The sequence below is a fragment of the Hypanus sabinus genome, chromosome 9, assembly GCF_030144855.1.
Source record: "Hypanus sabinus isolate sHypSab1 chromosome 9, sHypSab1.hap1, whole genome shotgun sequence".
Classification (NCBI taxonomy): domain Eukaryota; kingdom Metazoa; phylum Chordata; class Chondrichthyes; order Myliobatiformes; family Dasyatidae; genus Hypanus; species Hypanus sabinus.
The window spans coordinates 145,733,157-145,749,447 of record NC_082714.1 but is presented as its reverse complement, the minus strand read 5'-3'; the positions used below and the strand labels follow the sequence as shown (position 1 = coordinate 145,749,447).

General features: G+C 39.8%; 1 protein-coding gene across 3 annotated transcripts in view; it reads right to left on the bottom strand.

Annotated features, from left to right (window-relative positions):
• Positions 1-5,003: 5,003 nt before the first annotated feature.
• LOC132399879 (proto-oncogene tyrosine-protein kinase Src-like) overlaps positions 5,004-16,291 on the bottom strand; it is a 217,714-nt gene continuing 206,426 nt past the window's right edge. For all 3 annotated transcript variants that reach the window (XM_059980747.1, XM_059980746.1, XM_059980748.1), the window contains one exon: positions 5,004-8,571. In XM_059980747.1, coding sequence (XP_059836730.1) covers positions 8,363-8,571 — 209 coding nt within the window. In that variant the 3' untranslated portion in view covers positions 5,004-8,362. The remainder of the gene's footprint in view (positions 8,572-16,291) is intronic.

Genomic DNA, 16,291 nt, shown 5'->3' with positions numbered 1-16,291 from the left:
ACACAATGATCCAATACCTTCCTCTTTCTCATGGCCTGATTTCATTTTTTACCAACAAAGCCACACCGCCCTTCTACCTGGCTGTCCTTTTGATATAAAGCTCCCAGCTATAATCTTTCAGCCATTATTCAGTAATGTCCGCAACACCATACATGCTGATTTGTAACTGTGCTACAAGTTCCTTATTCCTTATGCTCTGCACATTCATATGTAACGCCTTCAGTCCTGTATTCACCCCTTTTTGATTTTGTCCACCTTTTACATTGCAACTCATCCTGCTGACTGCAATTTTGCCCTAATATCAGCCTCTCCTTACTAGCACTCTCTCTGCACATTGCCTCTGTTTGTAAACCAACTACCTCATCTTCAGCGGTATCATTCTGATTCCCATTCTGCTAACCCTCCTGAACAACTCTAGTAAACCTGCCCACTAGGATTTTGGTCCCCCTCGGGTTCAGGAGTAGGCTATCCCATTTGTACAGGTCATACCTTCCCCAGAAGTGATCCCAATGATCCATAAATCTGAAACCCTGTCCCTTGCACTAGTTCCTCAGCCATAATTCACCTGTCGTATCTTCCTATTCTTACCCTCATTGGCACATGGCACAAGTAGCAATACAGAGATTACTACCCTGGAGGCGCTATTTTTCAGCTTTCTACCTAGCTCCCTAAAATCTCTTCAGGACCTCCTCACCTTTCTTACCTATGTACCAAGACTCTGCCTGCTCACCCTTCCCCTTTAGAAAGCCATGGACCTGATCTGAGACATCCCTGGCAACTGGGCATAAACATACCATTTGGGTGCCCCTATTGTGCCCACAGAATCTCGTCTGTTCCTCTGCCAATGAAAACTCTTATCACCACTGCAGTCCTCTTCACTTTCCGTCACTTCTGAGCTACAGCAGCGGATTCAGTGCCAGAAACCTGGACACTGCAGCTCCCCAGTAGGTTGTTCCCCCTCAGTGTCTAAATTGGAATACTTATAATTGAGGGAAACAGCCACAGGGGTACTCTGCACTGGCTTTGCATTTCCCTTCCTTTTCCTAAAAGTCACCCTGTTACCTACCCCCTGCAACCTAGGGGTGACTATCTCCCTGTAGCTCCTATCTATCAGTTCAAAATAAATAATGGAGTACTGTTATGGAATGAAGCAAGCTAATTATTGTTCTCTATAAAACGCATAAAGGTGGTCTACTTGAGCTATAAGATTGAAGCTATTTTCCATGTGATAATGTGTGGAGTAGCTTCCCTTGCGAGTGAATATAATGTGCCTATAGTTTGATCTATTCTGAATTTGTTGTAGTCTATTATTGCATATTAGCAGAATGGTACATGACAAAACTCAATACGTCTTGATATATTTGCCAAACATTTGATGACTTTTTATTTAATTCTCTTGTGCTATTGGCCTTTCAGATATTTCCTTTTAGAAAAGCTGCTCTCTGCCATGCAAATGTTTTGTTTTAAACTTTTTAAAAATTAATCCCTCAGTTAAAGGTAAAAAGGGAAAAAAGGAGAGGGTCATAAAATGCTGAAAACTGTGTTACAAGGGGTTAACACAAGAAATTCTGCTGATGCTGTAAACCCAAATCAACACACATCAAATTTTGGAGGAATTCGGGTTAGGTAGCATCTATGGAAAGGAATAAAGAGTTGATATTTTCTCTTCATAGATACTGCCTGACCTGCACATTTCCTCCAGCATATCGTGTGTTACTCAGAACTACAGAGCACAGGTAAGCGGGAACTAAGTTAATAGGAACTTGAAGGGCAACCTCTTTACACAAAGGGTGGTATCTATGTGGAATGAACTGCTGGAGGAAATGGTTGAAGCAGTTAAACGACAGTTGGAAAGGTGTGTGGATTGAAAAGCTTTTAAAAGTTGTAGGCCAAACAGAAAATGGGACTTCCTTAGATGGGGTATTCTTGTTGGCATTGACCAGTTGGGCTGAAGGGCCAAGTTCCATGCAGTATAATTCTATAACTATGATAGTTTTAATCCAATAAAAATACCAGTTACAGGTATCCCTTGTTTAAACAGAATAAGAAACATGGAGTAATACAATGCTGGAGGAATTCAGCAGGCCAGGTATCATCTATGGAAAAGAGTACAGATGCCGTTTTGGGCTGAAACCCTTTGGCAGGACTCAAAAACTTGGGAGTCCTTGTTTAGTCAAGCAAAGGAACTAGGTAGGAATATTAGAAAGTGGGATAAGTCAAGAGTTGGGATAATTATGATCCGGCAGGATCCTCATTAAATTTGGAAGTGGATAATGGATGAGCACTGAGTATTCTGATTTTGTTTATGAGCAACTCACTGTAAATTCAAGACTGGTTGAGGAGTTCTCCCAAGATTTCTAACACATAAATATTGTTTTTTAAAAGCAGCTGTTTTTTCTATTTCAAGAAAACGAGAGAAGGGTGCTTATTTCCTCTTCTCACCAGGTACAGAGTAAAATGGTTATTATTAATTAGAATTTTATAGATATTAAAGTATATTTAACTTGAGGTCAACCACAGTGACAATCTTTGAAAGAGCTTCCTTTGACAGAAGATCAACTTTGCACATGTCAAATTTGAAAGCTGAATATTATTTTTGGCATCAGGGGTTAATGAACGTTTTATTTGTGTACATGTCTGTGGGCACAGTCCACTTCCACGTTGTCTTTACAAATATTGGAACCATTCTATGTTTGTGCGAGCGAACTTGTTTCTAAGTCAATTCTTTATCTCTATTTGGGGGCATTGACTCCTTGCTCAGATATGCCACCTGAATATCAGGTGCTTCTAATACTTTATCATGCTGACATGGGACAACAGTCAATAGATAACACTGCTTTGATAATGCTGGTATTACATCAAAGCTGTGTCCTTTTCTAATTTTCATGCATACATACTTAATTCATCATTAATTCTCTCCTCCAGTTCAAAATCACTTAAGTTAAAGGTCACAGCAACAACAGTAAAAATTAGCTAACTTGCCCAGACTGAGCAACGGGCTCAGGTGCTGCTAGTTTTGTGCGACTGAGCCAAATTGTGTCTTTATAGAGTCATATAAAAGTAGACCACAGTAATAGAGCTTTCATCCCATCTAGTCTATGCGGAGTTATTTATACTGCCTACTCTATCGACCTGCACTGTGATCATAGCTCCCCAAGATCCTTCCACCCACGTACCCATACAACTTTCTCAAACGTTGAGATTGAACACCACTTGAACTAGCAGCGCTTTCCACACTCTCATGAACCGGTTAGTGAAGGTGTCTCCCCCTCATGCTCCCCTTAAATAAAGACGTCTACAAAAGATTCTCTGCTGAGAGCGTGATCAGGGTCTCTCTACCCACCTACCCCACCCATTACATGTATCAGAAGCACACCTCATTCTCAGAGACCTCAGCATTGTCAAAGGCCCCTCCTATTTGTCCCACAATCTCTTTGATCTTCTAATGTCAAGCAGAAGGTATTGCAGTATAAGCAAGGACGGTCAGGCTGGGTAACAGCTTCTTCCCCTCCAGGCCGTGAAACTTCTGAACACCCTCTGCTACCGTTCAGTACACATTATTTATGACACTGCCAGTAACAGTGTACTGACGTATATATTTAACTTCGTCATATATGCATGTTATGCCAATGTGCACCTACAGAATATTAATATTTTGTATGTGATGTGTACCATATTTTGCACCTTGGTACTGGGGAATGTTTTGTTTAGCTGTATAAGACCATAAGACATAGGAGCAGAATTAGGCCATTTGATCCATCAAGCCCGCTCCGCCATTCAATTAGGGCTGATCCTTTTTGTCCCCCTTCTCAGCCCCATGCCCTGGCCTTCTCCCCAAAACCTTTGATGCCATGTCCAGTTTAAGTACACCCAATGATCTGATCCATAGCTGCCTGTGGTAATAAATTTCACAAATTCACCACCCTTGGCTAAAAAAATGTCTCTGCATCTGTTTTAAATGGATGCCCCTCTATCCTGAGGCTGTGCCCACTAGCCCTAGACTCTCCCACGATGGGGAATATCCTTTCCATATCCACAGTCTTGACCTTTCAACTTTCAAAAGGTTTCTGGGATTCCCCCTGCCCCACACCCCCAACCTTCTAAATACCAGCAAGTATGGATCCAACATTATCAAACATTCCTCATAAGATAGCCCTTTCATTCCTGGAAATCATCCTTGGGAAGTTGCTATGAACCCTCTTCAAAGCCAGCACATCTTTTCTTAGATGAGGAGCCCATAATACTCAAGGTGAGGCCTCACCAGTGCCTTATAAAGCTTCAGCATCACATCCTGCTCTTGTATTCAGGACCTCTTGAAATGAATCCTAACCAAAGTGCATGACTGTGCATTTTCCAATATTGTATTTCATTTCCCACTTTTTGCCCATTCTCCTAATCTAAGTCCTTCTGCAGCCTATCTATTTCCTAAACACTACCTGCCCCTCCACCCATCTTTGTATCATCTGCAAACTTGGCAACAAAGTCATCTATTCCATCATGTAAATCATTGATATACAGCATAAAAAAAGTGGTCCCAACACTGACCCCATACACATGGGCATTCAAATGACAATAAACTTGAACCTGAAAAATTATGTATGTCAAACAGAGTTCAAAATGTGGCTGGAAGATAATTTTGGTTAGAAATCCAATCCTGACACTTCCTGTTCTGGATCTAAACAAACGATTTTCCTTTGATTGTGAGATGTAGTTGGTGTGGCCATTTAAAACGGAGGTGCTTTACACACATGATGGTAAATAGCAGAACTTCCTTATTCTGGAGAGTAACAGAGGCTAAACCCTGGGAGATGCTTAGAGAAAGTAGATAGGCTCAGGGAATTGAGGGCTGTGAGAACTGGAATAGAAGATATAAGGCCTGAGGCTGAACAAGCATGTTGAATGGAAATTCTGCTCTTGCCATCTTTTGTTCATTAATACTCCCACCATCACAGTAAACATCGTGATATTTCTTCTACAGGCAAAAAGTAGTGGTAAAATCAGTGTAGCTTAATCATTTTTTGTTTAATTGCACAAAAATGGAACATGAATTTGCAAAAAAAAACTTACTCCCCACCCTTCCCCAAAATTACAAAAGAGCTTACACCCAAACATAATTATACACAGCAGAAATATGTGGAAATACATATATAAAGGTGAATATTAAGGTTTTCAAAATGCAAAGATTGCATTTTTTGTAAAAAAAAATTAATTAATAATTGAAAATCAATATATTCTCTGCACAGGCCTTGGGAATGTGTACATCGTAAGTCTTAAGTACCATAATAACAAAACATTGCATACACAATTCATTCTTTTCATAAAGAAAAAACGTGGAATTTCAGTATTATAGATAATTAAAAAACAGAGCATCAAAGAGAAATTATGAAAATCACTTTAGTAGCTGTTTTACCAATTTTTATTTGTTTGTTCGGATACAGAGCGGACTAGGCCCTTTGAGCTATGCCGCACAGCAACACCTAATTTAACCCGAGCCTAATCATGGGACAATTTACAATGACCAATTAACCTATCAACCAGTACGTCTTTGGACTGTGGGAGGAAACCCATGTGTTCATGGGGAGAATGTATAGACTCCTCACCGACAGTGGCCGGAATTAAACCCGGGTTGCTGGTACTGTAGAGTGGTATGCTAACCACTACGTTGTTGTGCTGTCTTGAAACAGCTGCAGCTGGGAAGTGAAAACTTGAACAGCATACATTTTGCCCTAAAATCTTGTAATACTTTATATTATATACAAAGGACTGACTGAACCTATTCCATTTAACTCCAGTGACCTTGGTCCTCAATTCACCAAGCTAGCTAAAACATTTTCTCAATTCAGCACAAACTTCATTTTCCTTTTCCCCCACACATTGTTTCATTCCAAATGCATCCTTAAGATTCTGTGCAGTCTTTGATCACAGTGAGACAATGACAAGAGATAGGCCTGTGATTTAAGAGGCATTACCAACTACAGTTAGTAGCTAATGAATAACAAATTATTCACACTCATTAGGAATTCACAGAGGATTATTAACAAGATTTTTCAATTGTACCATTTCTTGCCTATATTTTCCAAAATCTGAACTCTCATGCACTGATTATTGTTAGCTTGATAGTCAGCCTGAAAAGGAAACAAAACACTTAATGTGCTGTTCAAACTGAACTTGTATTAGCATGTTAGCTAAAATTCACTTTGCATGAATTAAGAGCCAAGATTATTCAGCTAATGATGAGGAAGTTGGGATAATTTCCACACGATCATTCACTTGTCTTCTATTCATTTCACCATCTCAATCTCCATCTTTGTGCTGATCTGAAGAACAGAAGGCAGAGCCTGTTCTTCCCAACGCACGTGAAAGCAGTTTGCTTTTTTTGAGAAGGCAGCTACGAAGGGAGACAAAATGTTTCCACTAATTCATTAGTTTGACCAACTACCAGTGAAGATACTGCTAAAACTCTATTCTGATCAGAAATTATTGTAGTGAAATTAAGGTAACACAGGTTAAAATAGAACTAATTAACAGGAGGAACATCATTTTTTTTTGTGGGGAAATGAGGGAGCCTTCTTGGAACATAGCTCATTACAGCATTTTATGGAAACTAAACTCTTTGGATCCAACTTTATAAACGTCTTGATACAGCACATAAATTACAGGTGATTCAATAAAGAGCCATCAATAAAGTTATGATCCCCCCCCCCAGTCTTTGCATTACAACAGATCGTTGCTATTCTAATGCAGTCCAACATATATAGTTTGTACCCATAGCAATAGTGTCCATTGATGCTCAATTCCCACGCCTGACTCCCTCAGCTGACCTTTACTTGGCTATCAACAATAAATTGATGATCACAGAAGTAAATTGTCATTGCCCATCAAAGAAACAACCTTCAACACCCAGTGAAACATGTTTTCAGACATTCTGCAGAGTATGAGAAAATCTCTACAATGCAATCCTGGTAAAGTGTGCAAAACAGAATATATATTACAGCCTGTGCAAAAATACTTCTATCACCTTAAAATCCACGGCCTTGAAATCCCACTGTGCAAATATTAGTGCTGAATAATTTATGGATTTGTATGCAATTCCTTTTTAACAATGTTAACAGGTTTAAAATGAATGGGTTAACATCTCTAGGACAAAGAATTTTCACACAAATGCATATTTTAATATTCACATAACAATGGCCAAAGGTGTACTCATTTGGCTTCAAACTAAGCGAATATTTATTGAGGCTGATTTATTTGCAATAAAAAGATTTTTACCATGGTATTCTGCAAATTTTCATATATCCAGTGGCATTAAATGTGCGTCTGTAATAAGCATTCGTGTTTGGCACCTCATTAATTCTGTCTGGAAAACAGAACTGCTTGTCTCATATTCACATTGACCACTAGATGGTAGTCCTGAGGACACCTACTACAATGGGCCTGGGTTTGCACACACACATATTCAACTGAAACCACAATGCGATTATCATGGTTGCCTAATATGTCTGCTATAACCAATTAATACTATCTCTGCAAGCCAACCAACTCACTTATTATTCTTAAGAAACAGCAAAATGTTTCATTATCTTGAACACATTATTGCTATATCAAGTCAGAAAAGATGGCAGCTTATCCAATGTTTTCGTTCCTCTCATCAGCAAAAAAAAACATTATATACATAAAGTACCACAGGGGAGACAAAACACTGAAATAAGTAGGCTTTACCATCATATTAATCAGAATTAGTTCTCTACAATTTATACGGATTAAAATATAAATAATAATAAAAGCATGTTATACCAAAAATACTAAAAAGGAAATGTGCAAAATGTCCTAATGTTGTTGCAATTTCCAGTTAAGTAAATTGTATACAAGAACATTTTTCTCTAGAGTAACTAGTCTGTCACCAAAAGCATGATAGACCTCTAGTGTGTTTTAATCCTTGGTTGGATTACTATACTTTCCCAATCGTAGAAGGAAATGCTGCTGTAAAGATAACATTCTAGATTTGTTTTTGTAGGTAAACTATAGAAGGGACAGTCAGAGGTTTGAGAGGTTAAAAATCAATTAAGGAGACAGAATTTCTTATTTGGTATTTTGCCTTTGTTTGTACAAGGAAATTCTTCATTACCTCTTCAGTCAGAACCTTAACCATCAATAGGTGTTGAAATTCAAATTAAATATCTATAGTGCCTCATAAACAAAATTAGCTATACACTGTGGAAGAATATGCAAAAATGAATTAGTGCACAGTGCACGGGAATTCCAGTTATTAAGCCGATTTAAGGGCGGCGTGCAGCTAGGCTGATTGAATTTTTGCATTTTTCAAGCTGCACACGGTCTCCAATGCTACCTTCAGTGACTGAGCCTATAAGTTTTCTCCTGGCTGGTACTGGGGTTCTGTAGAAGTAAAGTAATCTTCTAGGAAGGCCTGCAAATACTCAAAGGTCGGTCTCTCTTCTGGCTCCTTCTTCCAGCACTGGATCATGAGATCATGGAGGGACTCGGGACAATCGGGAGGGCACGGCATTCGATAACCACGTTCCACCTGATCCAGGACCTCCCGGTTTACCATTCCTGTCAATCAAAACAAGTTGGCATGAGTAAGAGTTCCAAGTGTTGGCACCTTTCAGCCTCTTCTTGGTGTAGAGTAGATTTTCATTCTCCGTAAAATTATAATAAAAAAACAAAAATACTGCAATCTGAAACCCACTGAATTGAAGAATTCAGTTCCTTTCTGTGATCTAGTAAATTTAATCCACTGTGATGAACAAAGTCACCAGAGAGAGGCAGCAGGTAAATATGAAGTAGTCACATAGTCACAGCAGATATCATATTGAGACCCTTTTTGGAAAAAGAGGCCAGCCCGACCCAACATTACATGACATTTTTTATACTAAAGATCAAAGGACAATATATTTACAATGTACCTACAATGCTTCCTTTGAAATACAAACAACTTTCACACCATTTCTTCACACCCACACTTGACACCCAAGTGAATATTAAATCAGCATTGTCTGGTTTTCCAATTAACTGCTGTTCACGATCCTTCAGAACCATAAAATATAAGAGTAGAATTGGGACTTTTGGCCCATTAAGTCTGCTCTGCCATTTCATCATGGCTGCTCCAATTTTCCTCTCAGCCCCAATCCCTTCTGCCTTCTCTTCATATCCCTTCATGCCCTTACCAATCAAGAAACTATCAACCTCTACCATAAATATATATATATATACATACACACACATATATACATATATAAAGACACAGCTGCCAATGGCAAATAATTTGAGATTCACCACTCACTGGCTAAAGAAATTCCCCCTCATCTCCAACCTAAAAAGACACCCCTCTATTCTGAGACTGTAGCCTCTTGCCTTATACTCTCCCACCATAGGAAATGTCGTCTCGACATCCACTCTATCAAACCTTTTCACTATTTGATAGGTTTCAATGAGGTCACTCCTTAATCTTCTGAATTCTAGTTAAAACAGGCTCAGAGCCATCAAATGCACTTCATATGACAAGCCATCCTGGAATCATTTTCATGAACCTCCTTTGAACCCTCTCCATTTTCAGAACATCCTTTCTGAGAAAAGGGGCCCAAAACTGCTCACAGTCCTGCAAGTGAGGTATCACTAGTGCTTTATAAAGTCTCAACATTACATTCTCTTGAAATTAATGCTAGCATTGTAAGTGCCTTCCTCACTACAGACTCAACTTGCAAAGTATCCTTTAGGGAATCCTGTACAAGGACTCCCAGTCCCTTTGCACCTCAGTTTTTTTTGTACCTGCTCTCCATTTAGAAAATAGTCAACCTTTTCATTTCTTCTACCAAAGTCCATGCCCATTCACTTCCCAAAGCTTTATTCCATCTGCCATTTCTATGCCCATTCTCCTAATCTGTCGAAGTCCTTCTGTAGTCTCCCTACTACATCAAAACTACCTGTCCCTCCATCTAGCTTCATATCATCTGCAAACTTTGCAATAAGTCCATTAATTCTATCATCCAAAACAATGACATATAACATAAAAAGTAACAGTCCAAACTTAGCCCCCTTTGGAACACCACTAGCCACTGGCAGTCAGCCCTTTATTCCCACACTTTACCTCCTGCCAATCAGCCAATGCTTCATCCATGCTAGAATATTTCATGAGATACCATGGGCTCATAGCTTGTAAAGCAGCCTCATGTGTGGTCATTTGATTGCTAATTTAATTGGTTTGGCACAACATTGTGGGCCATTCCTGTGCAGTACTGTTTGATCTATGTTCTAAGACAAACTGAAAATACAAAAGAAAAACAAACATTGATAATAATAAATAATACTGGGAGCATGAGTTGCTTGAAAATGAACCCATAGATTATGTTCAGTGATCAGTGTTTTGGCCGATTCAGGATGGTGTTGGTACTGGATGGACTGAGGATTAAGTTTGCTGAGAGAAGAACGTGAGAGATTGATGATAACTGCCTTGAAATGGTCCAGTCTAGAGACGACAAAAGACATAGAAGAGAGTTTCAGCAGTGAATGAGCAGTGAATAAAGCCAGTTTGAGTGGTCTATCACAGGCTATAAAACGAGGGTTAGGTCGTGAACAGCCTAGTTTGGTTTCAAACACTATTGAAAGGAATTGAATCAGTGTGGTTGGCAAAGGGAGTTTCTGATGAGGATTCAGTAATTGATGAAAATTTCTGGTTTTAGTCGTCTGGATTTTGGAGAAGCAATCTAGGAGACAGGGGAGAGTTAAAGTGGTGATCTTGGACATCAGTGTATGGAGCTGCAGAGGGTTGTAAGCCTAGCTCATGTAAACTCACCGGCATTAGCTTCCCCACCATTGAGGGCATCTTCTAAAGGTAATGCCTGAAAAAGGGAGGCATTCATCATGAAGAACCCTCACCACCTAGGATATGCCCTCTTCGCCTTAATGCCATCGGAGGGGGTGCAGGATACTGAAGATACACACTCAACATTTTAGTAAAAGTTTATTCCACAAGATTTCTGAATGGTCCATGAACAGTACCTCACTACTTTGCTCTCTTTTTGCAGTATATTTTGTTAATATATATTTTTTATTGCAACTTACAGCTATTATATATTGCACTGTACTGCAGCCACAAAACCACAAACTTCATAACATTTGTCAGTGCTAATAAAGCTGCTTTTGATTCTGATGTAGAAATGAATGCTAACTGCAGATATACTCTTAATTTCCAATTCCTCCATGTGGCATATTGCATCGGATTACGCCAACAAGTCATCTGATAGTGCACTTTGATAGTTCCAAGATAGCACCAGCGAACCTCAGCGATATTCTGTGAGCTGCGGACAATAGTTATTGAGTGTAAATCTCGGGGTTGTACATGGTGATGTATATATATATATATATATATATATATATATATATATATATATATATATATACTTTGATAATAAATTTAGCTGGTGTCTCTGAACACCTTATTTTCTATGTGAGCTAACTCACTGAAAATTTACTGGTATCACCTACCTAAATGACATTTAGCAATTTCTCGTTCAATTCCTGTGTGCTGGCTGTATTCAAAATTAAAATTAAACATCATGGCTGACTAAAGCCTGCAGCAGCAGGCTAGAGGGTGACAGAGAAGCAGCAATGCAATTGATCTGGGAAGCAAGCTAGTGGATTAAGGTTTTCTACTGGAACATCAGAATCAGGTTTATTATCAGTGGCATTGTGACGTGAAATTTGTTAACTTAGCAGCAGCAGCAGCAGCATCATAACAGAAGCATCCAGGTAAAGGGCAGGGGTATTAGAAAGAGGCATAAAACTGGCCAAGTATAGAAAGGGTTAAATACTTGGATGAGGAACAAGATGCACGCACACGTGGGAGGAGCAGGGATTATCGCAGCAACTCCATTAAGTAAATGGCCTGGCAGAGAAGGGCAGAAAGGGTCACTCTGTGAATTTGCTTTGATGACTAACAAACAAACCACATCCAGAAAATACTTCTCTGTGGCGGGAAGGACAATAGCTATAAACTTGCAATTAACATTAATCCTAAAAATATATTAAACACAGCACTGACAAACACTATGATATCTCCTCAGCCTCACAGCAAATAGCAATCAGCATGAATCAGGATGACTTGTAGTCTGTGAGTTGATTGCACTCTCCTAGGGTTTAAAAGTAATGACTGGTCAGATGCAGTTCAGTGCAGACTATTAAGTAGCCAGCCGTCAAAGTGCTTAGTTTGTATTTCATGTACTGTATATAATAAACAGACAATGTCCATCCAAGGACTATCCCCTGTTGACGCACATTATCTGCCCCACTGCTCTGGCTGTCTTCAAGGGTAAAAAGTGAAGCTTTTATAGTGAGGTACTGTTCATGGGTTCATGGACCATTCAGAAATCTTCTGGAATGATTGGGGAACTGTACTGGGGCCACTTACAGACACTTAATTATTTAACCAGGTACAGTATATGAATTTCAGATGCAGATTAATTGCCTGCTGTGCTACTTTCAATAATATTCATGCTGCTTCATAAAAGGCTATTAATCGAATAGAACACGAGTTGTATGAAAAAGCATTATATAAATGTAAAATTGTTTCTCCCCACAAGGTACAAAACTGCTATAAATTATAAAAAATCCATCAAGTAGTTAATTCTCTGGACCATCACTTAAACTGTTATAATTCTATTCAGTGTATTTGAGCAAAAAGGAGCAGTGAATCAGGCTGCAATGTTGTACTCTGGTCTTGTAGATGTTGAGCAAAAGGCCATTCATCTCATTAACATCCAGGAATACAAGACCGATGCCTTGGAGCTCAGTGTCTGAGCTTGCGGAAACACAAACGTTGAGGTGGTCAAAGCTCCCTAGAGGAAGTGCAACATCCATACAAGTCCCAAGAATTAAAGTCTCATGTGGCATACGCAGGACATGGCCTCTTCTCATTGCTACCAACAGGAAGGAGGTACAGGAGCCTGAAGCCACACACTCATTGATTCAGGAACAGCTTCTTCCCGTCTGTCATCTGATTTCTGAATGGACATAGAATCCATGAACACTACCTCACTACTTTGTTATTTCTATTTTTTACACTATTTTATACACGCACGCACACACACACACACTTACAGTAATTCAGTTTTTTTCCTCTGTTATCTTGTATTGCATTGAACTACTGCTGCCAAGTTAGCAAAGTTCACAACACATGCCGGTGATATTAATCCTGATTCTGATGAGGCAGACAAAACTTGACTGGGTGGCTGTAGGTGCTGTCTGAATTGTTTGTGCATACCACAGCACTGATGAATGGGTAACACACTACAGTCATTATCTGTTGGGACTCTCATTTTCAAATCAAAAATGCCACTTCTTCTGATGTAGAACCATGTGGAATTATGATGTTACAAAACTTGTTGTGATGCTACCAGCTTAAGAAAAATGAAATAAATTAAACTGAAAACCAACAATCTATAAGATGTCAAAACAAATCTTTTTCAGAAATAAGCATGTGTTTCAACTTTGTTGCTCAAGCATCTGCAGGCTCTTGTGCCTCCATTTTTCAGAAATAAACTTAAGAAAAATTGCATTAAGTTAATGTGTGGTATATATGTGTGGTATATAAGGAGAGTAAAGATGTGTGGCCATACCTATAAATGTCTGAAGTTAAAAAATTACATCTGTTCGGTTTACTCAGTGAGTCAGAGTCTGGGTGTGATACGGTTACTGGGTGTCGGCTCTGGTGTGAATCACACTGCTTAAATCATCATGGTTGTGCAATTCCAGCAGGCCGATGGATTAGTTGTTCTATCCCTGCCCAACCTGTCAACATTAGCTCTATTTTAGGAGATAAATCTACAAAAGCATTTATCAAGTGAACTTTCAAATCCACCCCAAAGGCATGACCATATTGCTTGTGTCATAGACTGTTCCTCCAGGCTTGGTAAATAAGGAGGGACAAGGGAGTGGAGTCTGCTCCATTCTAAATCCAACAACATGGCTAGAAGCTTTAGCAGATCCTTGCCTTTCTTGAGCTCAGCAACTCATGATCTCTGTTAAAATGTAGTAATTTCTCAATATAGTGGGTATTGACGAGTCTCTAATTGAAACTATTTGTGCGCCATTTGTAGTTCAGATGACTTTACATGGGACAAAAATGTTTCCTGCAATTGGCCACAGCCAATGCCATGGCAAGAAAGGTACAGGAAGCTGTCTTGGGCATAATTCATCAAATTTTGATAATCAATTCCAGTTGCTGATACTTTTATGCCATTTAGTTTTGTATCATTTAGCAGACAGAACATTCCACAGAGATAAAATCTACACTTCTTACTTCATCTGAGTTTTGCTCTAATTCCTCAAGTGTGGTGACTGCTTGTGGCACCTCAATTATTCCTTACCCCGTATTTACAGACTTCTATGCAAATTGTTTCCAATATCCATAAGCAACTTATTTAAAAAAATTACATAATGGATTCTGGTTATAACTGATCACGATTAGCATGGCCAATTGTGAAGTAGGAATGAGGAGTGACCTAGGTGAAACCTATCAAATGGTGAAAAGCCTTGATATAGTGGATGTGGAGAGGATTCATCCTATGGTGGGGGGGGGGGGGGGGGGCTAGGACCAGAGGCCACAGCCTCAGAATACAGGGGTGACCTTTTAGAACGGAGATGAGGAGGAATTTCTTTAGCTAGAGAGTGGCGAATCTCACAGGCAACTGTGGAGGCCAAGTCTTTACATATATTTAAGGCAGAGGCAGATAGATTTTTGACCGGTCAGGGCATGATGGGATATAGGGAGAAGGCAGGAGATTTGGGCTGAGAGAAAAAAATGGACCAGTCATGATGAAATGACGGAGCAGATGGGTCAAATGGCCTAATTCTGCTTCTACAAGGAAATCCGCAGATGCTGGAAATTCAAGCAACACACACAAAATGCTGGTGGAACACAGCAGGCCAGGCAGCATCTATAGGAAGAAGCACAGTCGACGCTTCGGGCCAAGACCCTTCATCAGGACTAACTGGAAAAGACAGTAAGAGATTTGAAAGTAGGAGGGGGAGGGGGAAATCCGAAATGATAGGAGAAGACCGGAGGGGGTGTGGTGAAGCCGAGAGCTGGAAAGGTGATTGGCAAAAGGGATACAGAACTGGAGAAGGGAAAGGATCATGGGACGGGAGGCATAGGGAGAAAGAAAGGGGGAGGGGAGCACCAGAGGGAGATGGAAAACAGGCAAGGAGTGATTGCGAGAGGGGCAGAGAGAGAGAAAAAAAGGGGGAATAAATAAATAAATAAGGGATGGGGTAAGAAGGGGAGGAGGGGCATTAACGGAAGTTAGAGAAATCAATGTTCATGCCATCAGGTTGGAGGCTACCCAGACGGAATATAAGGTTTTATTCCTCCAACCTGAGTGCGGCTTCATCTTGACAGTAGAGAAGGCCATGGATAGACATATCAGAATGGGAATGGGACGTGGAATTAAAATGTGTGGCCACTGGGAGATCCTGCTTTCTCTGGCGGACCGAGCGTTGGTGTTCAGCAAAATGGTCTCCCAGTCTGCGTCGGGTCTCACCAATATATAAAAGGCTGCACTGGGAGCACCGGATAAAGTATATCACACCAAATTCTATATCTATATCGGCTTCTATATCTTATGGTCTTGTTTTATAGAACACAGCAGGCATTAAGACCATTTGGTCACACTATTGCCTTTGTAAGAGCAATGCAGCTAACACCACACCCTCATTCTCTCCCTACAATACTGCAAATTATTTTGTTTGTTCCATATAATTATCCAACCTCAAGGTCAATATTACACATGAAACTGTCTCCATTATTACTCCTGGCTGTGCATTCTAAGCCAAACCACACTTTACTTCAAACAACACAAACAAAATGCTGGTGGAACACAGCAGGCCAGGCAGCATCTATAGGAAGAAGCACTATTGACGTTTCGGGCCGAGACCCTTCGTCCTTTACTTCAATATATTTTTTACTCATGTCACTTTTAAATTGAACCTTCCTAGCCTGTTTCAAGTACTCTGTGGTTTGATGTTTAATATTCTGTGTGCTATTTGCTTAATTTTTGCTATTTGCACAATTTGTTTTTTTTTTTGCGCACTGGGTGTTTGATTATTTTCTTTCACGGTGTTTCCTTGTTTCGTGGCAGTCTGCAGGAAGATGAATCTCAGGGTTGATAATAAATGTACTTTGAATCTCTGGTTTTCACTTCCATTCTTTGTTCTCTCGGTCCACCGCCTACAGTAGATCTATACCCTCCTGTATCCATCTCCCTGCAAACTTTTCCAA